The sequence below is a fragment of the Acomys russatus genome, chromosome 27 (assembly GCF_903995435.1).
Source record: "Acomys russatus chromosome 27, mAcoRus1.1, whole genome shotgun sequence".
NCBI classification, from domain to species: domain Eukaryota; kingdom Metazoa; phylum Chordata; class Mammalia; order Rodentia; family Muridae; genus Acomys; species Acomys russatus.
The window spans coordinates 57124750-57151221 of NC_067163.1; the positions used below are offsets into that span (position 1 = coordinate 57124750).

Here is a 26472-nt window from a genome sequence, read left to right on the forward strand (position 1 = left end):
GTAAGCGCCATGGCGTGAGCAGCTGGGGAGAACCCCGGCTTGTCCCCGCCGCTGCTCAGCCCGCTTTCTTCCACAGCCGACTGGCCTGCTGCAGGCATCCCCTTCATCCATGTTTCCTCCTCCCAGATGGCTCTAGCCATCAATTACCTTTGGGGAGAACTTAATAAGGAGTGAAGGCTGATGTGCGCTGGACAGATAGTTTTATGTCCACTTGAGACAAGCTAGCGTTGTCCAAGAGGAGGGAACCTCAGCTGAGAAAAGGCTTCCTAAGGATCAGGCCTGTGGGGCGTTTTCTTAACTAAGGATTGAAGGGGGAGCCCAGCCCCCTGTGGGTGGTGCCATCCCTGAGCTGGTGGTCCTGGGTTCTGTAAGAAAGCGGAGCAAGCCCTGAGGAGCAAGCCCACGAGCGGCACCCTCCATGGCTCCAAATCAGCTCCTGCTTCCAGGTTCCTTCAGTGAGGTGGAAGCGTAAACCGAGCAAACCCTTTCCTCTCCAGGCTGCTTTTGGTCGTGGGTTGATCACACCAATGGTGCCCTAGCTAAGCGTGGGTGTGGCCAGCTTTGGCTTGCGGGAACACCCAACATCATGGCGTACATGCAGTGGTGCCCATGTCCACAGCAGTGAGATTGGTACCAACTCTGCAGAGCCTTGGTTCTGGCCTCACATTTCCAGACTAAGCCTGTTTGAAGCAGACATGGGCATTGTTGTGTGCCACCTGCAGGCAGCTTTAGTAAAGGCTCTGGGGACGGGTGCTAGGTAGGGGACAGCGCTGGTGGCACAGGCCATCTGGAGTCCAAGCCTCTGCCCCACAAGGCCCTACAAGTGTGTTCCATGGGGTAGTTCATACATAGTCCACAGGAGTGAGCTAAGGAGCTACAGTCCCCTTTAAGGCCAACCGCTCCCCTGACGCACTGTCCCCTGCAGACTTACCCTTCCAAGATGACACCTACCTGTCAACCTCCCAGAGCCTTCACTGATGACAGGAGCCACTGTCCCAGGACCCACTCAGAGAACAGCTTGGAAGGATGGCGCTCCTCGGGCTGCCATATAGGTCCAAGGATTGAACTCAGGTTTTCAGGTTTGTTTGCAAGTGCCTTTACCAGTTGCTCCGTCTCACTGGACCTTTTTGAGGAGGTGGGTTAAAGCCCGGGCTGACGGAGGAGACAGAGTCACCCTGTAGGCCCTCTCCAAGAGCAGCCTGTGCTCCTTATGCACCAGCCCTTGGACTCTCCCTTGTGGTTTCTGGGCCTCACTCCCTGTGGCTGTCACAGGTTCTCGAGTCAGTGTGGAGTCTGTGGAGCTGTCGGTTGCAGGCTGGACTACAGTAGCCTTGGTGTCAGCAACCCAGGCCATCACCTGGCCCAGGGACCGCCCTGTTCCATGGGCAGCAGAGCTTGGAGGAGCCTGTGGCCCTGGCAGGAACTGCAGGTCAGGAGTCCTGGCTGAGCTCCGATAAGCCACGCGTGCAGATCTGGTGTCTGGCACCCAAACTTGGCAGTGCAGCTGTCAGCGCTTGGGCAGGCCATCACATCTGCCACATCCCAGCTACTGCAAAGACAGGTCAGCACCTGCTGGGGCTGCCATCCTGCACGCCAGGCAATGTGAGCGACAGGAAAGGGCTTCCACAGAGCCTCCCAAGCACTGGCAGCAGCTGGGGACCTAGCAGGCAAAGCAGCAGCTGCCGAGCTATGAACAGGTGGTGACCTCACTAGAGACAAGGAAGGACACTGCACCTGGTAACTCCTCCCAAGGCGAGACCCAGAGCAAGTGGTGAGTCCTGGCTGGCCTGGGACCCGGCTGACCTTGAGCTCAAAGATCTGCCTGCCTCTGCCTCCTGAGAGTGCCATCAGGCCTAGTTTAAGTACATCCCAGCTACTTGGGAGGCAGAGGCAGGTGGATCTCCGCATTTGAGGGCCTCAGGCCAGAACCAAGAGCACCTGTCTCAGAACAAAAAGTAAACCACAAACCAGAAAGTCTGCCACTCTAGTGTGCTGGTGCAGTGCTTGGGGCTGAACAGACCCACCGCCTCCCAAGTACAGGGTATTTTCCTCTGGCTGTGTGGTCACTCTGCTCAGCACCTGTCAGTGGTCAGCGCTCCAGTGACTGGCCAGCCTTCTGCAGAGACTCGGCTTGGCACAGCCAAGGCCAGCAGGCTTTGTCTAACCGCCTAGAGCCCCAGCCAGACCGTGGGGCCAAGGAGACTGATGAGTGGGTGCTCTGTCAGTCCTAGGCCAAGGCCTGGCTTGCACCCTCACAGCAGGTCCTCGCCCTCTGCTTACCCTCCCCTTCCCTCAGCCCACTCCTTTCCCTTCCCCTGGCACCACCTGCTCTTCAGCCCCCAGTGGCCCAGCCAATATGGCTGAAACACCACAGGTGCCCCCCAGCTACATCCACATCTGCTCAGCAGTGGCTCAGGACCGGGGGGGGGGGGGGGGGGTTGGGGTGCAAAGCTGGGCTGATAGCCCAGGGCACCAGGGAATCAGGGTGAACGGGGTGGAGGGGCAGGCAGGGTCATGCATGCATGGGGCACTGAGGGGTGCTGGGAGGGGAGGAGAGGGCAGGCATGGAGGGGTGCAGGGAGAGACTGACACAGAAAGGAAGAGGGGTGGGGCGGCGGCGGGGGGGGGGCAGTGACCGAGATGGAGTCTCAGCGAGGGGTGGGGTCAGGTGCCTTCACAGTGCCCAGGAGGCTGAGGCAGGAGGATGTTGACATTAAGGTCAGCATGGGACACCCAGTGAGATTGTCTTAAAACAAAAAACAAACCGAACCCAAGAGCATCTTTTGTGGACTAGTGCTCAATGAGTAAAGTGCTTTTTTTTTTCTTTTTTTTTTTTTTTTCATGCCTGGGGACCTGAGTTCAATTTCCAGAAGCCTTTAAAAGCTATTCTAAACCGGGCGTGGTGGCGCACGCCTTTAATCCCAGGACTCAGGAGGCAGAGGCAGGCGGATCACTGAGTTCGAGGACAGCCTGGTCTGCAAAGCGAGTCTAGGACAGCCAGGGCTACACAGAGAAACCCTGTCTCGAAAAACCAAAAGAAAAAAAAAAAGCTACTCTCGCGAACACTGAGGGAGGTGGGCGGAGACAGGAGATGCCCGGGCTTCTGGTCCCGAGGTTCAGCAAGAGACCCTATGTAGGTGCATGAGCGCGAGCTGGGTGGGAGCCTTCAGGGGACTCGCGCTGTCTCCTGGGGCTGTACCTTCCCCGCCTTGGAATTCCCCAGGCTGCAGCGACCAGGTCTCGCTTCCTCTCTCTAGCTCGCCGCTAGCCTAGGGTTGAAAGAAGGGTGGGGTGTGGGAATGCGGGTCACACTTCGCCTGTGTGAGCTGCCACATTCCCTGGGGTTCCGGGCCTGGAGGGAAGGACAGAACCCACACCAGGTACCCAGGCGGCTTTGGAGCCGGAAGAGCTAAAAACGAGAAAATGACTAATCAGAAGGGGAGCTGGCAGGTGGGGGCGTGGCTCGGCGTCGCACAGCAGCTGAGTGTGCGCAGACACCCCAATCTCACTTTATGCTCCAAAAGAGAAGAAAAACCGTGCAAGAGCAGCCACCCTGAGGCGGGAGGGACGTGAAAGAGACTGGGCTGGGCCCGACGTGGGTCTAGTGTTCAGGCCAGATTCACCTAGTTTGCCAGCCCCTGTCGTGGCGGAGTATCATGGGAGAGCAAAGCTGCTCATTTCACTGAGCCCAGGAAGGGGAGCTGGGGTGACCCCTCCCTCCAATTGAAGCCCCTCCTGCTATTGTGTCAATCATCTCCTAGCCCCTTAACTGGGCGTTATTGGTAGATTGGTGATGGCCAAATCCTCAAGACCGACCAGATGCCTCCCAGAAGTGCTGGGATCCAGGCTGGAAGCACTAGGTAGTCAGTGGTACCCTCTTCACTGCTGCATGCGGTGAATGTTCTAAACACATCCAAACCCATTCCCACTCAGGGCCATTTGCATTGTGATGAACGCAAAGCTTCCTCGTGAAGGAAGTCAGGCCAGTGGCTCAGCAGGAGCTGGTGCAGAGCCATGGAGGGTGCTGCTTACTGGCTTGCTCCTCATGGCTTGCTCAGCCTGTTTTCTTTCTTTCTTTAGATTTATTTACTTATTATTTATTTCATATACAGTGTTTTCCCTTCATGTACACCTGAAGGCCAGAAGAGGGCACCAGATCTCATTATAAATGGTTGTGAGCCACCATGTGGTTGCTGGGAATTGAACTCAAGACCTTTGGAAGAGCAGCCAGCGCTCTTAATTAACCTCTGAGCCATCTGTCCAGCCCTCAGCTTGCTTTCTTAACCCCGGACCACCTGCTCAGGGGATGGCACCACCCACAATGGGCTGGGCATTTCCTCATCAATCACTAATCAAGAAAATGCCTTACTGGTTGGGAGTGGTGGCACACACCTTTATTCCCAGCACTCGGGAGGCAGAGGCAGGCGGATCTCTGTGAGTTCAAGGCCAGCCTGGTCTACAGAGTGAGTCCATGACAGCCAAGGCTACACAGAGAACACCCCCCTCCCCCCAAAAAAAGAAAGAAAAAGAAAATGCCCTACAGCTGGATCTCATGGAGGCATTTCCTCAACTGAAGCTCCTTCCTTTCTGATGTGTGTATAAGTGGTACACACACACACATGCACACACACACACACACACACACACACACACACACACCATGACTTCATAGGCTGGGATGAAAGTCATATAGAGAACACAGGGCGGGAGGGGGAGCTGTAGGGGCACACACTCCTGGAAGGGCCTGGGAGGCCCAGACACCAAGGCTTGGTATTCCAGGCCAGCACGTGCATCAACAGTCAGTCAGCGGCGGGTGAGATCGAAGCACTTTCCATCATGCTCCAATGACCCTGACTTCAGGCCCTGGAACCCACACCCACTCCACCTCTGGGCGCAAGCAATGGGATGTGTGCTCACGTGCACGTGCATGCACGCACACATGCACACATGCGCGCACGTACACAGGTGCATGCACACACACACGCATGCACACACACAGACCAGTATAATTTTACTAAAATGAAACCTTTCAGGACTGAATTTCACAAGGGCCCCTGGAGCAGCAAAAAGACACTTGGAAAATGTGAGCAGTGTCGGTGCACACATGGAGAGGAAGGCCCTTCTACCCTGAGCTGGCTGCGCGCGGGGCCTCTTAGGATTCCCATGAGCACCCGGCTGCCAGCTAGCTCTCAAGCCAAATGTGTGACCTTTATTGTTTTGATTGATTGGTAACTATTGCGCACATGCCACAGGTCGGAGGACTTGCAGGAGGACTCCCTCCTCTACCACCATGTGGACACAAACCCAGGCTTTGCCACAAGCATCTTTGCCCACTGAGCCATCTCAGTGGCCCTAAAGCTGGTGTTGAGAGGTACATGGTTGCCATGGGAACCCAGCATCATCTGGGTTCAAGTAAGAAGTGAGGACAGGCTGGAATGGGTTTGGATTTGATCCCCAGCTACAGGAAAATGCTCAGAGTGAGGGTGTCTGAGGCCCAAGGCTGTAGGTCTGAGACTGAGCATGAAGGGCATTTGGCTTTCTGGGCGTCCCCAGGCTGGTGGTCCCACCTCCTTGGAAGTGCTTCCGGGGCAGAGGGCGGAAAGCTCAGTAGTCCTGAGGGCCTTCAATCAGCCATGTGTTCCTGAATGGAAGGTTAAAAGGGGGCCCAGGCCAGGGAGTTGTGAGTCTCTCAGTGCTGTCAGCACTGGCCTGGCCTGGGTTCATCATCAGCACACACAGCCTGAATAAATAAGGGAATGACGTGTAGTGACCTCCAAAGCAACTTCCAACCCTCGCTGTTCTTCAGCGCCTTTGTTTGTGAAATGAGGCTTATCATCATCATCATCATCATCATCATCATCATCATCATCATCATTATTATTATTATTATTATTATTATTATTATTATTATTATTATTATTATTTAACCTCACCTGCAATATCGGGGGAGATCTCCAGTGAGCCATACACGCAGTTGGTACTCAAAAAATGGTGCTCCCTCCATCCGTCCCTCCCTCCCTCCCTCCCTCCCCACCCGACTGACAGGTGCAGAGAGCTAGGAGCTTCTCCTTTCGCTTTACAATATGCAAATAGCTTGCGGGTGAGTGGCGCGGTTCAGCCAACCAGCGCACGGGTTGTGAAGCACCGCGGGGCGGAGCTCCCCTGACCACACCCCATGGGCGGGGCCATCAGCGCGCTCCGCAGCGCGCGGGGAGGGCGGGGCGCGGGTCCGGAGCGCGCAGGTGGTGGCGGCGCGAGGTGGTGAGTGTCCCCCTGCGCGGGGCGCGGGGCGCGGGGCGCGGGGCGGGGGCGCAGCCTCCATCCTGACCCGACCCGAGCGCAGGTGTCGCCTGCGGAAAGGCGGCGCGCCGCTCCGCTTAATCCCTCAATCCGGGGCTGGGAGGCAGCGACCCCTCCTCCGAGAACCCCCAAATCCCTCCTCTGGGTCTCCAGCATGCAGCTCCCTGGCCCTGGGGTGGGGGCCGCCTCTCTCACTGCCCGTGTGATCTCCCCATCCTCGCCTGTGAGACGGGGTCCCCTCCCTCTAACTGCACCCGCCCTGGGTTTGACAGGCAGATGGGGGCTCTGCGGGGCGAGTGCGGTGGGGCCGCGGTGGGGGGGAGTTGGGGTGTGGAACATGGGGTCCCCTCCCTGGTGAGCGGGGCCTGGCGAGGCCTGGAGCCCGCACCGGGGACTCCCGCGCTCTGTGAGGGGGGCGGCCGCATCTGCTCCCAGGGACAGAATTAGTCTAGGTGAGTGAAGATGGGGTGCGGAGGAGGTTGAGGGGGGTGGCTGCCCCTTCACTTGCTGGCAGCATCGAGGCACCTGCTTCATGGTGACCTTGGGCAGGTGACAGCACCTCCCTGACCCTCGCTCGGTCTCCTCTTTGAAATGTAGAGGTTGAAGAGGCCAAACTGTCTGTCTTAGATTCCCAACACTAGTGCCCCGTTTTTTTGTTTTTTTTTGTTTTTTTTTGTTTTTGCCAGATGAGCATCACAGTCTTTTGGCCGAAGGTTAGCAGAGACTCAGTTAGCCTGGTCATTCCAGTCCTCGGGAGGCTGAAGCCAGAAGGGCTGCAGCTTGAGGCCAGCCTGGGCTACATAGCCAGACTCTGCCTCATTAAAAAAAAAAGCATAAACAAAAACAAACCGTGATACTCACTGATGGGCGCAGTCTGGCCTTGGTGGTGCTGGGGAGACCTTGAGGCCAGGAGGAGACAGTTCCCGCCTGCAACAAGACAGGGATTCTGTCACCCTGGTCCCACTGGTGTGGCTGCCCGGGTTACACCCTGACCCACATTCCATCACCTACGCAGGGGCCCAGCCAGTTCCTGGGCGGGGTCCCAGGTGGGAGGTCAGGCTCTTAATAATCCCTGCCCCTTGCAGGACAGTGGGGTGACTCCTAGGCAGGAAGCCCGACACCCCCAAATTTGTGTGCTTGGACTGGATTGGGTGAGCCCTCTGTGAGATGGGCCAAAACCCTGTGGGAAGATCAGAGGTGGCTGTGGGAGTGAGGGCGTGCTGTAAATATTATTTATGATATTAATTATGATATTGCACTCATTAAACGGGGTCACAGCTAACGAGGAAGTGGGATGTCTTTGAAGGGTGTGACCAGAGTCATCAGCACCCATGGCCTGGGGTACACAGTAGGTGCTCAAGGTGCGTGTGGGGAGTGACGTGGCTCAGGTGAAGGCTGTCACAGGGGCCTCAGTTTCCCCACAGAGTGCTGGCTGACTATGTGGGGGGGAGCAGGCGTGAAGGTCACACAGCAAGGGGCCATGGGCGGCAGGCACAGCCAGCCTGCATCCAACACCCAGACCCAGCTCTGGTCTGGTCTTGCCTGATACCCTGGCATTGGTCACACACCCAGGCCACAGGTTCTGGAGAATTAGTACCATGGGGTGCAGTGCTGTGTGACACTGAGCAAGTGTCTGTCAGTCTCTGGGCCTCATTCTAGTGTTGCAGAGGCCAGGAAGCCGTGGGTCTCACTAGGTGAACTGTCTCAGGCCAAACTATTTTAGGGGCCTCTTGTGATATTTTAACCTCTTTTTCAAATCACATAGGTCAAAACAAACAAAACCCCCATGTAGCATTTGGTATTTGCATATCAAAGCTGGACTGTCACCCCAACACCCCCAGAGGAGGAAGCAGGGGAAATAAAAAATTTGAGGTCATCCTCTGCTACATAGTGAATTTGGGGCCAGCCTGAACTCCATGAGACCTTGCCGGAAAACAAACTTTACTCTGTGGCTCCTAAAGGAGCTGTAATATCTGAGTTTCCCTTTCTGAGCAGAAGGCGTAACCCATCTCCAAGCCTTGGTTTCCCCTCATGAGCATTCTGGCCGAGCTTGGGCCAACGTAGGGGCTCTGTGGGAGGTCACCCACATTCTAGTTAGTGGCCCTCTGGTAATGATCACGTCACCTCCCAGCCTGCTCCCTCAGCTCCCCGACCTGTGCAGCCGCCCCGTGGCTGTGGGGAGGTCCCAGGGGTGCTGGGCGGGGAGGTGACGGTGACGGTTGGGTGGCAGGCAGGGCGGGCCAGGCTTCCTGTCCTACCCGAGAGACACCGAGGCCTCCCGTCAGTGCTGGAGGAAGTGTCAGGGGCCCTGGCGTCCTGGTGCAGACCCATCCCCCGAGGGCCCCCCAGCCCCTCACGGTGAGTGTGACCCCAGCACCCATTTTGGTCAGAACAGGAAGGCAACCCACAGCTGTGAGCTCCGTTGTGGAGCCAGTGGTAGCTGTCATTTCCTGGGCCAGGTGGCAGTATCAAGGCCTATCCTTGGTGCCACCTCCTGCCACCCCCCCACCCCAGTCGGCCATGACTGGGGTACAGATTGTGGTCCGTCAAGGGCTGCTGGCTGGGGTAATGGACAGTCATGATTCTGAGAGCTGGGTGGGGTGGGATGAAGTGTGACCCCATAGCGTGGCTTGTATATGCCTTGTAACATGAGCTCTGGTGACATTGATGGCTTCCGGACACCGGCACCCAAGAGTCTCTTGAAACTGGCAGAAGTTTATCTGGCCTAATGCAGACGGCTGCTACCTCCCCATCGTGGCCCCCAAGTACATGTGCGTGTGGGCTTGGCCCGCGAGGGGGATGGATAAAGTTGCCACACGGGTGTAGGGTCAAGTCCCCTGTCCTTCAGCACACTTTAAGGGGCTCAGATAAGCCACCTGGTCCCAACCAAGCAACAAGGTACCAGCCTGTTACCCCAGTACTTGGGAGACTGAGGCAGGGGGATGGCCCTGAGTTAAGTAAGACCCTGCTTCACAAGTCAAGCAAAAATCCTCACCACGTGGGCATTTGGGGCTTTTCGTCCCTGGAGTGCCAGCTTGTCTCAGAAGGGAGGCATTGCCCAGCCCAAGGCTGGAGGGCATACATTTGAACATAAAATCTCTTTTGCCCGGTGGACGCACCTTGAGGACCTCAGCTGCCAGACCCTCCCGTTGGACCTGGCACCCCAGTGTCCTCTTTTTATCTGGGACACACTGCCTCTCCATGCCTGGCCGGGAGGAGGGGGGGTGGAACAGGACGTGTGTCCAGCCCCCTTCTCCTCATCAGCTCCCACCAGGCACAAAGACAGGGAGGCAGCTCAAGCCCCTGCAGGGCCTGAGGCAGGAGGAGCCCTGAGCGGAAGACAAAGGGGACAGCTCATTTCAGTGTTAGGTAAACTGAGGCTAAGGGTTAAGTGGGCCCTCTCCCAGTGGGGCCCGGATGGTCTAGTCCTCGGTCTGGCGTTGGGCCTCCTGGGCTCCAGCTGTGCTGCCGCCTTGCAGCCGGGCAGCTCATGAATTATGTATGAAGACACAGGCTCCTGTGACAGGGACCTCGGTGTGCTGAGGAGGCCCTGCATGTCCCTCATCCCTCCCGTGCTCCTGGCCCTGCCCCTGTGCACAGTGACCTGCAGTCTCTTCTGGGTTTTCTGTCTCCTACAGATGGAGAAACTGAGGCACAGAGCTGAGTGACGTGGAGCCAGGTGAACAGTGGCTTCTAAGGGGTGGTTGGTACTCGTGGGGCCCCAGGTGTGGGGAGGAACTGGCCGTGACCCCTCAGGGGACCCTGACTTCCCAGGCTCATCTACCCAGCCCTGTCCCACAGAGACTGCCCAGCTATTTGAGACACCACAGCCACTGTACCTTCCTGCCATTTGACCTTGCTAAGCAGTTTCCCCTCTTGGGAAGTGACTCAGTTTCCCTAAATCTGAAATGGCCTAGAGCCATTCTGTCTAGAACTCAGTCCATCCACTACTACTCTGGCCCTTACCCACAAACTCATATCCATACTTAGAAACCCTACGTGCCATGCCCCCCTCCATCCCAGCTCCTGACCTAGCCCATGCCAAGGCCCATGAGACTGGGGCATGTGTGTCCCTGTTGCCTAGGGCGTCAGGACCAAGGCCGAGGCCTCTTGGGGGCCTGGCCTGCTCCTGGCCTTGGGCCTTCACTTCCTTAGTCCTCAATGCAACAGGGAAGGTAGGTGGTTGGAATTTCCCTGTTGGAGCCCGTGTGGTTATGACTCAGCTCCTCAAATCTCTTTCTTCAGACATACACAGGACTGAGGCCAGCAGGGGTCTCCACAGAGGCCACCAGGATGTCATATTTTGGGGAACACTTTTGGGTAAGACCCACTACTTCTTCTGTTTCTTTTTCATTTTGTTCTTTGTTGCTTTTATTTTGGTAGAGGCTCATAAATACCTACAGGGACTTTTATGGTGCAGGGGGGACTGGACAGATAGAAGGTACGATGTAATGTCTTGACCCAGGGAAAGGAACAGATTGTAGCACTGAGAACCGGGTGGGAGCAGCGTGTGTAGTTGAGTATTGCACAGTACAACAGTACTACGCTGAGAGTCGGAGTCCACACCTGGGATCCCAGACTCAGGGAGGCTGAGGCAGGAGAATGGCAGTTCCAAGCCAGTAATGTGTTTCCAAAGATACCATGTCGGAAAACATGGCCTTGCGCGCCGCCGCGCCCCCCCACCCGGTCCCCGCCCTCCCCCACAGGCCAGGTTGAACTCCCCAGATTTGGGCCAGTCCAGCCTGGGAAATTCCATGGTCTTTTTTTTTTTTTTTTTTTTTTTTTTTTCCTTTCTTTCTTTCTAACAATCTTGGGGAGTTTGGGGATTTTTTGTGGGGGATTGATCCCCTCTGACCTCTGCACGGGTTGGCCATCTAGGCCTGCTGCAAACCAGGTTTGGGGATGAGCGACTGTCACAAAGCCATAGCTGAGCCCTGAGAGAGGAGCATCCATTGTTAGGGACACAGAGACAAGCATACCCTGCAGCTCAGCCATTCTTGGGGCTCCCCTGGCCCAGTTTGCTGAGGCCCGTGAAGGCTGCTTTTCCGGGGTGTGCAAAGGCCATTACAAAGCCAGGAAATATCCACCTCAGAGGTGTGACGCTGGGTGGCAGTCAAGGATGGAGGGCTCCTCCTTGCTTGGTTGTGCCAGGGAACTGGGGAGCCACTGAGGATGCAGCAGCACCCCGGGGATAGGAACCTAGAATCAGGAAGGCACCAGGCTGAAAGGCCCCTTCCTCCCCAGTAGGCCCAGGGCTTGCAAACTGGAAGCTGGTTGCTAGGCAACCGGTTGCCCCTAGCAACAAGCCCCACTCCCTCCCCAGCTGGGGCTCCTCTTACTTGCCTTGGCTTTCTTAAAGGGCCCCCTATCCCTTGCCACCTGCAAGGCTCAGGCTTCTCCCTAAAGCTCCAATTCTCCCAGGGCCTCTGAATGATTGTGTGAGTCCCTGGAGGTGTCCTCTGGGCTGTGCATAGAATCTCTGTCCAGCAGCGGCAGCCCAAAAGACACCCACATGAGTGAACACTCGCAGCAGCTCCTACGTGGATTGTCAGTGTTTTATATTCCATGAGGTGTGAAAATGGGGGGGAGGAGATGTCAATGAGCGAAGAGAAAATAGAAGCCACCCCAACTTCCCTCCCATGCACACCCCAAGATAGCATGGCTACGAGGTGCTCAGACCTTTGGTTCAGGATCCCACTGGCTCAGGTTTTCCTCAGGAAGGGGTTGGCCAACCAGCCTCAGTTTCCCCAGGTGGGACACTAAGTGAATGAGCATTGTGTCTTCTGAGACATGGGTTCTGGCTCCTTTTCTGCTTTTCCTCCGCTATGGCCAGAGCCCAGGGCCTCACATGTAATAGGCAAGGGCTCCACCCCTGAGCCACGCCCTCAGCCCCTCACTGGGGGATTCTAGGCAAGGGCCCCACCCCTGAACCACGCCCTCAGCCCCTCACTGGGGAATCCTAGGCAGAGGCTCCACCCCTGAGCCACGCCCCCAGCCCCTCACTGGGGGATTCTAGGCAGGGGCTCCACCCCTGAGCCACACCCCCAGCCCCTCACTGGGGGATTCTAGGCAGGGGCTCCACCCCTGAGCCAGGCCCCCAGCCCCTCACTGGGGGATTCTAGGCAGAGGCTCCGCCCCTGAGCCACGCCCACAGCCCATCTCTAGGAGCTTAGTTGCTTACTGGTATTAGAGGTGCCCCAGTTCCTTTGAGGTGAGTCAGGGTCAGAAGCCTAGAGAGCCCTGGGGATCCTCAGCGTATGTGTGAGCAATAGAGGGGTATCAAATTGTGTTAGAACCCTTTGGCTGTCCCGGGGGGGGGGGGAGGTGGTTCTGATCAGAGATACATGCTCTGGCTGTCCCTCCTTGGACCCTCATTGCCCACCCACTTAGGCTGAGGCAGACAGTGCTGAGGGCTTGCCAGGTCTGGGAAACAGGCCAGTGGCTGGCTCTGTGTTGGCCTCAGATAATGGCCTGGGTGGCAGTGCCTGGTGCAGCCTCGCCCGCGGATCCCCAGCCGTGGCTCAGTGGGAGCTGTGTGTGAAACACTCACTATTACCCAGAAGGGTGGTGTGTCTAGCAGGGTGCCAGACACATCTCACCCATAAAGCCATTGTGTGGTGGCCGTCACCACCATTTTTCATACGAGAGAACTAGAGCTCAGTGAAGTGCAGCCACCGCCCCAAGTGGCCCAGTTGGAAGAGAGAAAATATGGGGTGGAGGGAGGGACAAACCGTTGACCCCGTGGGAGGCTGGGGCTCTGAGTAGCTGCAGAACCATGGAGTGGCCTGTAGGGACGCTGGCCGGGGCAGGAGGAAGCTGTAAGGTGGGGTGCAGGAATGCACTGTGGTCTTTCGGGGTGTTGGCAGCTGACGGCCAATAGGGAGCCACTGAGAGCAAAGGCCCTACAGTGAGGGGTGGTGGCCGAGGCTGGGACATTTGGGCACGAGGCTGGCCTGCGTTTGCCCATCCTTGGCTTTGGTTGTAAAAGTTCTTGTCATTGAAAGAATTAGGGTTTGAGTTCAAGCCCTCAGCAGCCATGTAAAAAGCTGGCGTGCCGGACACATCTATAACCCAAGCACCGAGGATGTGGAGGCCAGAGGACGATACAGGAAGACCCGTGAAGTCGACCTCTGGCCACAGAGAGATCCAGGAGGTGATGGCCTCAGGGCTACAACAAAGTCCCAGGCTTCCCTCCGCAGAAGCCAATCTCTGTGGCCAACGGAAAAGGGCAGCTGATCCAGTTAGCTCTCACCCCATCTCTGGAGCCTTTGGTTCCTTGGTCTCCAAGGCCTGTCCCTGTTGCTAAGAACCTGGTTGCCATGCCTTTCTCTTCTCTCATATCCCTACAGGGCGACAAAAACCATGGCTTTGAGGTCCTCTACCACTGTGTGAAGCAGGGTCCCGTAGCCACCAAGGAGCTGGCTGACTTCATTAGGGAAAGGTGAGGGCCAGGCCATGCCCACTCAGAGACTCGCTCACCTAGGACACGCCCACCGGCGGACACGCCCATCCAGGGACCTGCCCACCAAGCACCTTCTCCCTCAAAGGTTCTTCCTTGGTACTCACAGAAGGATCAAGGAGGCGGGTCTCCTGGGGTTCCAGGAAGCAAATGATTTAGGCACCTCAAGTCTTCCAATCCCACGGGCCCATTTCTGCCTCAAACCACTCTTTGTTGATTTTTATTTTAGTTTCTGTTTTGAGCCTATCTATGTGGAGGGGGCGGTGCTCTTGCCGTGACTTACTCGTGAAGAGCAGCTGGCGGGCAGCTCAGGGTTGGTTCAGTTCTACCACCATGCGGATCTGGGGATTGAACTAGGGTCACCGGGCGTGGCTGCCAGTGCATTTATCCACTGGGTCATCTCATTGGTCTGCAGGCTCCTTCAAAACCATGTACCAGGGTCTGATGCTGCTTCTACTGAAAATCAGATCAGGCACTCACATGGGGCAGTAACGATCCCGAGTGCTAGCTTCAGAAGTGAAAACATGTATGCTGCAGGCATGATGATGGTGCACTCCCATGATCCCAGCACTGGCGATAGTTGAGACCGGAGAATTACCACGAGTTTGAAGCCTGCTTAGGCCACATAGCCAGACCCTGTCTCAAAAAAAAAAAAAAAAAAAAAAGAAAAGAAAAAAGACAAAAGACAAAACATCTAAATAAAATAAAAATATTACTTAGATTACCCACAGGAGACCCAGGCATGGTGTCACACGCCTTTAAGTCCCAGCACTTGGGAGACAGAGGCAGGCAGATAGCTGTGAGTTCAAGGCCAGCCTGGTCTACAAAGTGAGTCAAAGTGAGTCGAGGACAGCCAAGGCTACACAGAGAAACCCTTACTCAAAAAAAGCAATTAAAGAAAATTGCCCACAGCAAACACATATATGTAATCAGATTCCAAAACTCCTTTTTGAGAGTAAGAGAGAAAGGCCTTTCTCGGGTACCATAGTCTGCCTAATCTTTGCCCCTCCTCTGACCCAGGGCCAGCGTCGAGGAAACATACTCGAAGGCCATGGCCAAACTGTCCCGGTTGGCCAGCAACGGGACCCCCATGGGGTGAGTGCAGCTGCGTGGGGGGGGGGGCACCCAAGTGACCTCAGCCTGGGACCTGGTGGACACAGCTGCCAAGTTCCGTATCAGCAATGACAGCTGTGCTGTGGGTATCAGACGCACTGGACGCTGCCTGTCCTTAGGACCTTCGCCCCGCTCTGGGAGGTTTTCCGTGTGTCCTCGGACAAGCTGGCGCTGTGCCACCTGGAGCTGACTCGGAAGCTGCATGACCTCCTCAAGGATGTGCTGCGCTATGGCGAGGAGCAGCTCAAGGCCCACAAGAAGGTAGCGGGGCGCCCCAGTAGGCACGCAGGGGCAGTGGAGCACCCGGGACCCCAGATGAGTCTACTTGTACACTTGTACACCAGCCCCTCACTGGGGGATCCTAGGCGGGGACTCCGCCCCTGAGCCACGCCCCTTCTCCCACCCCCCACCCCACCCCCAGTGCAAGGAGGAAGTTCTGGGCACTGTGGATGCAGTGCAGGTGTTGGCAGGCGTGGGTCAGCTGCTGCCAAAGTCTCGGGAGAATTACCTGAGCCGCTGCATGGACCTGGAGCGGCTTCGCAGAGAGAGCACCAGCCAGAAGGAGATGGACAAGGTTTGTTGGTGTGGTAACCAGAGACTGTGCCGCACGGGGCTGGGCATTAACCCTCCTGGCTGTCAGAGGTGGTTTGGCAGGGTGGTAGAGCCATTTGACTGTCCCCTGTCTATGATTCCCAGGCAGAAACCAAAAGCAAGAAGGCAGCCGACAGCCTGCGGCGATCCGTGGAGAAGTACAACTCAGCCCGCGCTGACTTCGAGATCAAGATGCTGGACTCGGCCCTGGTGCGAACCCCACCTTGTGGTTGCTGCACTCCCTGCCTGGGCTGCTCTGTCCTTGGAGGAGCCTGTCTCCCAGCTCTGGGAGCCCTAGGGTCGTAGGCTGGGAAGCCAGGCATGGTGGCACACACCTGTTATCACAGCACCAGGGCCAAGGCAGGAGGATCAGGAGTTCCAGGTCTTCCTGAGAGATACATACGTACATACGTACGTATGTATATGGACAGCCTGGGCATTCTGAGAAAAAAAAGCAGAAATCATCACTTAAACCAATTTATCTAACTCAGTGGGCACAGTGGCATAAGGCGTGATGCAGGCATTCCCAAGGTGTCCTTAGGAATCTCTGTGGCTGGTTGCTGGTTTCTAGGAACTTGTAGGCTGACAGGATATTCTGCGTGTGCAAAGTGTAGCCATATATAATTCAGCGGGGCCATTCTTCTTTTCTTTCGTATTTATTTATTACGTATAGATATTTATTATGTATAGTTTTTAATTTTTATTATGTAGTGTTCTGCCTGCATTGCATGTACACCTGCAGGCCAGAAGAGGGCACCAGATCTCACTATAGATGGCTGTGCGCCACCATGTCGTTGCTGGGAATTGAACTCAGGACCTCTGGAAGAGCAGCCAGTGCTCTTAACCTCTGAGCCATCTCTCCAGCTCACCATTCTTCTCTTCGTCAGAAGGGTTTCACTATGTAGACCAGACTGGTCTCAGAGATGCCTCTGCCTGGGATCGAAGGCCAGCACATGGCAGGGGATGGAGTAGCACTGTCCTTTTTACTTGGGTCAAAAATCCTAGGCTAGAGCCACTATGGTGGCACACTCCTATAGTCCCAGCACTTGGGAGGCAGAGGCAGGCGGAGCGCTGTGAGTTTGAGGCCAGCCTGGTCTACAAAGCGAGTCTAGGACAGCCAAGGCTACACAGAGAAACCCTGTCTTGGGGGGAAAACAACAACAACAAAATCCTAGGCCAGAATCCCCTTGGTTCTTCCCTAACCTAGTGAGAATGAACAGGAGCTGGGCTGATCTGATTGGTCAGCCTGAGTCATGCCCCTCCCACCTCAGCGCTTTCAGGCCATGGAGGAGGCGCACTTGCAACACATGAAGGCCTTGCTGGGCTCCTACGCACACTCAGTGGAGGACACCCATGTGCAGATCGGGCAGGTGAGCACGGGCCTGCACAGCCACAGCAGATGTAAGCTGGGCAAACCAGAGGCCCAGCCCACCAAGGCCACGCCCCACCAAGGCCACGCCCTTATACCTCTCCTCACTCAGGTGCATGAGGAGTTTAAGCAGAACGTGGAAAATGTCACCGTGGACATGCTCCTCAGGAAGTTTGCGGAGAGCAAGGGCACCGGCCGCGAGAAGCCTGGTGAGTGACAGCAGGATTTCCCTGACTTCTCTGACCCTGGGTTTCTTCCTTGGAAAAATGGGCAGATGGCAACTCCACGTCCCCCAGAAGGTATCTGATGGCTGATCTCAAGGATCCCAAAGGGGTCATGAAGGGTCAACTCAGAGTCCGGCTATTTCTCTGCGCCACAGCCTAAGGGAGCCATTGAGGGTGCTGAGTGCCTTTGTTGAGTGCCAGGGTTTTATAGCCAGGCAGGGTTTGGGGGTCTTTTGTTTTGTTTTGTTTTTTGAGACAGGGTTTCTCAGTGTAGCCCTGGCTGCTCTGGACCCCCTTTGTAAACCAGGCTGGCCTTGAATTCACAGAGATCTTTTTGCCTCTGACTGGACGAGTGCTGGGATTACAGGTGTGCAACACGGCGCCCAGCTTTGGGGTTCTTTTCTTCATGCTTGCTGTGTGACCTTAGTCACATTTCTTTATATATATATTTTTAAATGTAATTTTAATTAATTTGCATTGATGTGAGGGTGTCAGATCTTGTAGTTACAGACAGTTGTGAGCTGCCATGTGGTTGCTGGAAATTGAACCTGGATCCTTTAGGAAGAGCAGGCAATGCTCTTAACCTCTGAGCCATCTCTCCAGCCCTAGTCACATTTCTTAACTTCTCTGAGCCTGCTCCCTCAATCCCCTAAATATCACAATCCCCTAAATGCTGGGATGCTGTGTGCCCAGGTCCCGGTGACCAGGAAAGCCACCTTCTCCTTGCTGTCAGCCCATGGTCTGCCATGTCTAGGTCCCCTCTCAGACCTGGCAGGCCTGGTGTTGCCCTCAGACTTTCTCACCCTTTTTGTCCCAGGGCCTCTGGACTTCGATGCATACAGCTCAGCTGCCCTGCAGGAAGGCACGTACGTCTGGGCCTGGATGCCCAGGCTAGATCCTGGGGGTGTGGCGGGGGGAGCTGACTAGAGAGGGAAGACCCAGCTCAGCTGCCATCCTCTGCCAACAGCAATGAAACGTCTCCGGGGAGCCAAGGCCTTCCGCCTGCCAGGACTGAGCCGGAGGGAGCCCCGTGCATCTGTGTGAGGAAGTGCCCCACCCTGGACTAGGCTAGCCCAAAATCCTGCCCATGCTAGCACAAAAGTCCCCTATGTAACTCTTCCTATCTCAGGCTGGCCCAGCATTGCCTCTGCCTGGGCTAACTCAGAAAGACACCCCAGGCTAGCCCAGTAGGGCCACTTCCCAAGCTAGTCCAGAACTCCTGTTTTTACCTAGGCTGGACTGGAAGCTGCTTGGCCCATGGTAGCCTAGGCTGGCCATGATCCCTTCCTTTGCCTATGGCTAGCTCTTCACCTACTCTACCGCTTGAGAATATCTCTGACTCAGCTCCCTCTGCCCCCTCCCCCGCCTGCCGCAGCCTCAAGGAAGCCCCAGGGTACCTATGGGCTAGCTTGGGGTATTATGGTGGGCACTCCCTCTGGGGCCTCTGGCCACTCATCCCTGTTCCTTTGTCTCCAGTGACTTCCTGGAGTCTGATTCTGGGGTAAGTACTGTGGGGAAGGAGTGGGCAGTAAGTGAGCAGGGCTTGGTCTTCAAGGCTTGAAAAGAGGGCCTCCTCCTCCCCCACCCTCTCCCCCGGGAGGCTCAGACTCAAGTCTCGCTTCTGTGGTCCCCGTGTGAGGGACTGAGAGCTCTGCCGTGCCTCAGTTTCCCCCCTTGGATTTTCCTACATCCCTGGAATGTATTCCAGCTCCTGAGTGAGCAAGGTGAGGGAGCCTGACCCCCCACTTCCCCAGGTACCTCCCGAGGTGGATGAAGAAGGCTTCACTGTGCGCCCAGATGTGTCTCAGAGCAATATCCTTTCTGTGACTCTATGTCCCCAGCAGGCGGGGGAGGGGCCTGGGCCTCGGCATGGTAAAGATGTGCAGTGGTGAGAGGCCAGTGGTGGTGGCTTGCACTTTAACCCTGCAAGGGCGGCAGAGGCGGGCGGGTCTAGTGTGAGCCCAGACTGCTAGTTCCAGGCAACCAGGGCTGTGTAGAGAGATCCTGTCTCAGAACAAAGACAGACAGACACAACAGATGGACTTTTAAAAAAAATTTATTATTATTATTTTTAAATATATTTTATTAATTTATTCATATTACATCTCAATTGTTATCCCATCCCCTATACCCTCCCATTTCTCCCTCCCTTCCATTTTCCCCTTACTCCCCTTCCCTATGACTGTGACTGAGGGGACCTCCTCCCCCTATATATGCTCATAGGGTATCAAGTCTCTTCTTGGTTTTTTTTTTTTTTTGTTTGTTTTGTTTTTTTTGAAACAGGGTCTCTCTGTGTAGCCTTGACTGTCCTGGACTTGCTTTGTAGACCAGGCTGGCCTCGAACTCACAGTGATCCGCCTGCCTCTGCCTCCCGTGTGCTGGGATCAAAGGTGTGGGCCACCACCACCCTGCACCAGATGGACTTTTATGGTGAGATATCCAGGGGCGGGGGCTCCCTGATGGAAGAACACCACTGTTGGGATTTAGTGGTTGAACAGAAGCTCTCCGTTAGCCTTCTGAGCATGAGGAGCTCTGGGTGGGAGGAGTGCAGGCAGACCCACGGTTGGCTCCTTGACAGCGGCCCACGTGCAGCCGAACCCCCACGTTTCTCCTCTAGCGACTCTGATTTTGACGACGAGGAGCCTAGAAAGTTCTATGTCCACATCAAGCCTGCCCCCACCCGTGCTGTGGCCTGCAGCTCCGAGGCTGCGGCTGCCCAGCTCAGGGCCACAGCTGGCAGCCTTATCCTCCCTCCAGGGCCAGGGGTAAGGGGGGGGGGCGGCATGTGGGGCACCGGGACCAGCTGGATACTGCTCAGCCTGACTTTGCTTGGTTTTCCGCTTTTTCCGCAGGGCACCATGAAACGTCACTCATCACGTGAGTTGCTGGCCAGCCGCGGTTTAAGGGGCCTGGGAGGGGTACTGTGAATGCCAGCTAGGGTGGCTGAGAGTTGGTTGGAGATCGTCGGACAAAGCGGCTGCACGGGCAGCAGAGACTTCTGCCCTGGCAGGGGCAGGGTTTTGAGCTAGGCCAGGGCAGGACACTTCCTCCCACAGATGCATGAGGCTCCCGTTGGCTTAGTCCTTCTGGCCGCTTTGCTGGTCATCTTGGGCCTCTGGAACAGAAACTCAAGGCTCTGTCTGTCCTAGGAGACGCATCTGGGAAGCCGCAGAGACCCCGGTCAGCCCCACGCACTGGCAGGTGGGTCTTGTGGGGACAGGTCCCTCACTCTGGCCTAAGGTTACACTATTGGACACTTATTAAGCGTCTGCTGTGTACTTGTGCTGCGCTGGGTCTGGAAGGCCTGTGGACAAGAGTCAAACTTCTGAAAGCATGGTCTTAGCACAGCCACACAGGGACTCTGGGATGCGGGGTGGGCGGGGCCCTGAAGGCGGGAGTAACGCCGATCCCTGAAAGGCAGAGGAGTTGCACCAGTGGGGCCGTGTGCTGGGAGCAGGACCACCCTGTGGGGAAAGCCTCAGGTGCCAGGCTCTGACCCGTCCCTGTCTGTCGTTGTCCCCAGCGGCCCAGAGAAGCCGCTGGCCTCTGAGGAGCCGCTGTCCAAGAGCCTCTTCGGGCCGCCGCTGGAGTCCGCCTTCGACCACGAGGACTTTACAGGTAGAGGGGGTGTGCGCTGCAGGGGGCCCGGGACTTGGGTGCTGACAGCTGGGCGTGGACTACGCTGACCACGCCCCTGACCGGCTCCTCCCTCCTAGGCTCCAGCAGCCTGGGCTTCACGTCCAGCCCGTCCCCTTTCTCATCCTCTTCCCCTGAGAATGTGGAAGACTCCGGCCTGGACTCTCCGTCGCACGCTGCCCCTGGCCCATCCCCTGAGTCCTGGGTCCCCCGGCCGGGTACCCCGCAGAGTCCACCCACCTACAGGGCGCAGCACCCTGAGGCCAGGGGCCCAATGCCCCGTGTGCCCTCCCCAGGTCCTTGGGGGCCAGAGGCAGGCGCAGGTGAGCTAGAGCCCACCGGGTGTCCCCGGGCAGGTGTCCCGGGCAGGCTGGGCACAGGTGGAAGCCTTCCTAAGTGGGACCGTCTGATGGCGGAGTGAAGGGCCCTGGGCAGGAGGTCACAGTGTGGTGCTGGAGTTGCCCTGGCCATGAGGCTGGGGGTGAGCTGCAAATGTACTATCAGGATGCGTGGGCCTAAGACAACTGTATTGAAGGAGGGTGGACCCTGTGGGCACTCTGAGTGAGGATGTCATGGGAGTGGGAGTCTGGCCCAGGCAGCTAGCATGAGAAAGACTTCAGTGCCTGGCAGAGCTAACCAAGTGACCAAGGCTGGGCTGAAATCGGGGACTCTCACTCTCTGTAGATGGAGGTCCCCAAATCACTAAATCTGTGGCTCACCACCTCCTATGCCTTCAGTCCTTCCTTGTACAGGCCCAAGTGTGATACCCCTATTTCCTACCCATCTGCCTGTCTGGGCCCCAAGGTGTTACCCAGAAGCCCTGGGAACACTGTCTCCCTCTTGAGGGCTCCAAGCCCTGGTGAGTCTCAGCCCAGTGTTGTCCTGACTCTAGACTCCATGACGCCCCCTGACTCCATCAGGGAGGGGCTGGCTGCGCCACCAAGGAAACCTCGGTCCAGGAAAGTGTCCTGTCCCCTCACCAGGAGCAACGGCGACCTAGTGGGTGACATATTGGCGAGGTGGTATGGGGAAGGGGTTGTCCCTCCTGGGGGCTCTGGGCAGTTCTCAGGCCCTATTCTCCCATGCCCTATAGTGCCGGTCGCTCAGCCCTTCCCCGCTGGCATCTTCTGCCCCCAACATCGCATCAGATCGGCCCAGCTTCTCCACCCAGATGGGACATGGTTTGTGGGGGCCCTTGGGGCCTTGGATTCCCCTTCCCTGCCTGGGATGGTGGCTAAGTGGGTGAGAGCTACCCTGTTTGTGACCTGATCCCCCCACAGGCATCTCCCGTGGCCCCAGCCCTGTGGTCCTGGGATCCCAGGACACCCTGCCCGTAGCCACAGCCTTCACTGAATATGTCCACGCCTATTTCCGAGGCCACAGCCCCAGGTAGGTGGTCACAGGGACATCCCTGCCAAGTGCAGGGTCAACCAGATGGTATGTGAGTGAGGTTAGTCTAAGGAGGTTGTGGGCATTGAACCGAAGGGACTTGGGGTGGAGACAGGTCAGGGTTGAACTGGGACCCTGAAGCTGGCTTGCCATGTATGGGGTTGACATCTACAAGATGACCCCGAGCGGGGGGTGTTCAAACCTCCAAATTTATTCTGTTTTGAGGTTCCTGGTGGCCCAGGAGAAAAGGGATCTAGGAAAGAGCTTTGGGTTGCCAGTGGGACCAAGCAGCCTCAGGCACGCTGCCAGGCAGAGAGAGCCCTGATCCCACAGCCAGTCTGTCCCTGCTCCCCAGTTGCCTGGCTCGAGTCACCGGGGAGTTGACCATGACCTTTCCTGCGGGCATCGTGCGTGTGTTCAGTGGGACCCCACCCCCACCAGTCCTCAGCTTCCGCCTGGTGCACACTGCCCCTGTGGAACACTTCCAGCCCAACGCTGACCTGATCTTCAGGTGCCTTGCACGGGCGGTGAGGGGCCCAGATCCCGGGGGGCCAGGGCCTTAAATGCCTCCAGCGTCTCCTGCTAGTTATCCTGTGGCATGGGGCGGGTGGCTTTCCCTCTCTGGACTTACCTCTCCCACCCACGGCAGCCCAGGCTGGAGTGGGAAGGCGTCTCCTGAGGGGTAAGGATACTCTGTCCCCACCTCTGCAGTGACCCCTCCCAGAGTGACCCGGAGACCAAAGACTTCTGGCTGAACATGGCGGCGCTGACAGAAGCCCTGCAGCACCAGGCGGAGCAGAATCCCACCGCCTCCTACTACAACCTGGTGCTCCTTCGGTACCAGGTGGGGCGGGCACGGCATGCCTGGGCCTCTTTGCGCTCCCCTGCCCTCTGCTGGCCGCGCGGGGTACTGGGTGTGGTCCTGGTTCTTGCACTCGGCTTGGACTCAGGTGGGTGGGGGTTTGGCGGCTGCGTAGCCCACGTGACGGGAACAGGACGATGTCGCCCAGCCATCTGTCTTCTCATTCCTAAGTTCTCCCGACCTGGACCCGAGTCAGTGCCCTTGCAAATGAGCGCCCACTGGCAGTGCGGGCCCACGCTTACGCGGGTCTCGGTGGAGTACAGCTACCGTGCAGGCGCCACTGCCGTGTCCACGCCGCTCACTAACGTCCAGATCCTGCTGCCTGTGGGGGAGCCGGTGACCAGCGTGCGGCTCCAGCCTGCCGCCACCTGGTGAGCCACCCAGCCTTGCTGCGTGACACATGCCAGCAAACAACAACTGCTTTCCAAGCTCTGGGGCAGCTGTGCCACTCCCTACACGGGTTGGGGAAACTGAGGCTCGGCTGAGAAGTTGGCTTGCATGGGCCACACTGGTAACTCACTGCCAGAGTCTTCTCCATTGAAAGTCTGACCCTGTTTCTCTTGCCCCCAGGAACACAGAGGAAAAAAGGTTCACGTGGAAGCTGCCAGATGTGTGTGAGGCAGGGGGTGAGTCATTTCTATGATAAGGGCTGCTACGTGAGAAAAGTCGCGAGTGGGCAGCACTTGTTAAAACTCTTGCGCGTGGGACCTGACGAAACCCAGAGTAGGAGTGTCAGGGACAGGACTGGCCTGTGCCAAGGAGCCTGGGTCAAGGGGATGGGTGTGGGCTTGGAAGGTCTGATTTAGCCTAGGCTAACCCCCGGGCCAACCCTCCCCCCGCCCCCACCCCGTAGGCTCGGGCCACCTGTCCGCCAGCTGGCAGCCGCAGTCGGGGCCCAGCACCCCCAGCCCCGTAGCTGCGCAGTTCACCAGCGAGGGTGCCACACTGTCCGGCCTAGACCTGGAGCTGCTGGGCGGCGGCTACCGCATGTCCCTGGTGAAGCGGAGGTTCGCCACAGGTTGTTGCAGGGAGCTGAGGGCCGGGTGTGTGTGGAGGGTTAGGGTTAGGGTGTCGGAGGCGGGGAGCCCACGCGAGGCACCGCTGCTCTGTCCCCGCAGGGATGTACCTTGCCAGCTGCTGAGGTGCTTGGGTTGCCTGCCCTCCTGCCACTGCTCCCCGGGCTGGACTCTGTGGACAGGGCCCCCATCCCAGCCTGGCTGAGCCAACTCCTCCATCTGTCCGTCCTCCCGTCCAGTCCGTCCATCCGTCCGGTCTGTCCGTCCGTCCATCCGCAAGCAGGCTCTGGCCTTTTAGTATTCTTTAAATAAACAGTTTTCTAACAAAATACAGAGGAATCCTCTTGCCGGGTCTGTTTTCCAAAGCCAGCCCAGGAAGGAAGGGGCAAGGGCGGTGGGGGGCGGGGGGAGAGGGTGTTGGTACCCACAGTGCCTTCTATCTGCCTGGCCTCTGACTCCCTCACAGGGAGGGGAGCAGTAGGTGAACCCCTGCTGCAGCGGCTCTCCACCCTCCTAACGCTGTAACCCTTTAACACAGTTCCTCATGCTGTGGTGACTCCCAGCCACAAAATTGTTTCGCGTCTACTTCATAACTGTAGGTTTGCTACTGTTACGAATCGCACTGTAAACATCTGATATGCAGAATGTGTGATATGCCGCCTCCAAGGGGGTCGCGACCCACACATTGAGAACTTCTTCCCTCGAGGGTTCTGAGGTATACACAGGAGTGTGTAAACTCCTGGAAAGACATTCCAGGGAGCTGTGGGCTTGGGGAGGAAGCATCAACAAACCCAGGCACTGAGGGAGGGTGGGAAGCAGGATAAAGCTCCTGGTAGCTGGAGCTGGTGAGCAGGCTCAGTAGAGAGGCCAGGTGCAGTGGCGACACCTGTAATCCCAGCACTTGGGGAGGCAGAGATGGGCAGATTTCTGTGAGTTCGAGGCCAGCCTGGTCTACAAACTGAGTCCAGGACAGCCAAGGCTACACAGAGAAACCCTGTCTGGAAAAACATAACAAAAACAAAACAACAACAACAAAAAGAGCCAGGCCTGGATTGTGTTCCCAGCACCCTCAGCGCCAAGGGATCCTGCGCCCTCTTCTGGCCCCTGCAGGTACTGCACTCACATGGATGTAGACCCCACAGATACACAATTCAAGTAGAACAGTTAATCTTAACAGACAGAGCAGTTCTTGGAAGCCACAGGGGCCAGAATTACGGAATCGACTCCAGTCTCGAGTTTGTCTGCGCCTGGCTAGTCAGAGTCTGTGGGGGAGGCTGCGCGCTTAGCATATGCACAAGAGAAAACCGGATGCCATCCTAGTCAGGGCTGACCCCAGCTTCCGAGGTGGATTGTGGGTTTCAAAGGACGTGTGGGGACTTCTGATTCAACCCTGTGGCTCTGAAGACCCCTGGCCAAGCCTGGACTGCTGATCCAGAAACTAGAAGCTGTGGCCGTGACTCTGGGGTGGGACCCCGCCTGGTGTTACGGACAATAAAAAGGAAGGCTGTGGCTTGAACCCCTCTGGTCCTCTGCTCTTCCCATCTCTGTTTGTTTTTTGAGACTGGTTGCTCTGTGTAGCCTTGACTGTCCTGGAACTCTCTCTGTGGACCAGGCTGGCCTCGAACTCAGAGATCTACCTGCCTCTGCCTCCGGGCTGCTGGGACTGAGGGCCTGTGCAACTGCCTGGCACTGGCCTGGGTTGCCCTGGGCTATCTTGAAAACTGTTACTCATACCTCAAAATCCATTTGTAACGTCCCTTCCTCAGCTTCTGGAAAGTGGGTTCACAGCAGGTGCCACCAGGCTCGGCCCTCACCCCTTCTCATGTGTGCTTGCAGCTCGGTGGCTGGGACTTGTCAGCGTCTCTGCATGCGGGGTACACTGGCACACCACGTGGCAGGCCACATCAGTACCCTATGCCTGGGGTCACCAGCACCACCCCGCACGCAGCACAGGTTTATCTGGCCTGGGCCTCACTGCCCTGTGATAAGTCCTGAGAACGCGGCACCTCCTGGTGGCTTTAATTTGCTCTCCTCGGGGTGCGGGAAGGCAGGGCACCTTTAAAAACACAAGAGTCCTTTTTCTCAGGCCTGGCTTTTCACAGCCGGCCTCCCAGAGGCAGAGGGTGCGTCCCAGCAGGCAGGGCACGGCTCTGGGTGGGGTGTCATTGCCTGTTTATGATGCTGTGGTCTGTTTCCATCTCAGTGACCCCTCTAAAACCTCAACTGTGCCTCGGGGTGGTATTCAACAGGAAGCTGCAGGCTGAGTCACTGGCATACTGATCAGGTGTCACAGGAGGTTTTCAGTAACAGGGAACTGAAGTGACAGAAGACAGATGTTTCCCAAGGTGACAGTGTAGTGAATGGCACTTGGCATGACTTCCTCCCCACCCCCACCCCCCAAGGCAGCCACACCTCATGTTTCTCCCAGAAGACCATCCTTCCCTGCCCCTGGCAGCCCCCGATCTGCTTCCTCCTTGTCTGTGGATTATTCTGCCCTATGACTTTCTTGTGAG

General features: G+C 57.0%; 1 protein-coding gene across 1 annotated transcript; it reads left to right on the top strand.

Annotated features, from left to right (window-relative positions):
• Window positions 1–9795: 9795 nt before the first annotated feature.
• Window positions 9796–24203, top strand: Fcho1 (FCH and mu domain containing endocytic adaptor 1). Its single transcript, XM_051169576.1, has 27 exons — window positions 9796–9979; window positions 10546–10620; window positions 13650–13741; window positions 14780–14854; window positions 14992–15133; window positions 15294–15446; window positions 15569–15673; window positions 16735–16833; window positions 16945–17041; window positions 17874–17918; window positions 18024–18096; window positions 18533–18557; window positions 18811–18868; window positions 19643–19821; window positions 19909–19933; window positions 20206–20257; window positions 20580–20674; window positions 20773–21015; window positions 21585–21691; window positions 21786–21873; window positions 21973–22081; window positions 22437–22592; window positions 22793–22925; window positions 23115–23314; window positions 23514–23569; window positions 23797–23961; window positions 24062–24203. The coding sequence occupies exons 2-27, from the start codon at window positions 10594–10596 to the stop codon at window positions 24082–24084; spliced, it is 2622 nt and encodes an 873-aa protein (XP_051025533.1). The 5' UTR covers window positions 9796–9979; window positions 10546–10593; the 3' UTR covers window positions 24085–24203.
• Window positions 24204–26472: the final 2269 nt, after the last annotated feature.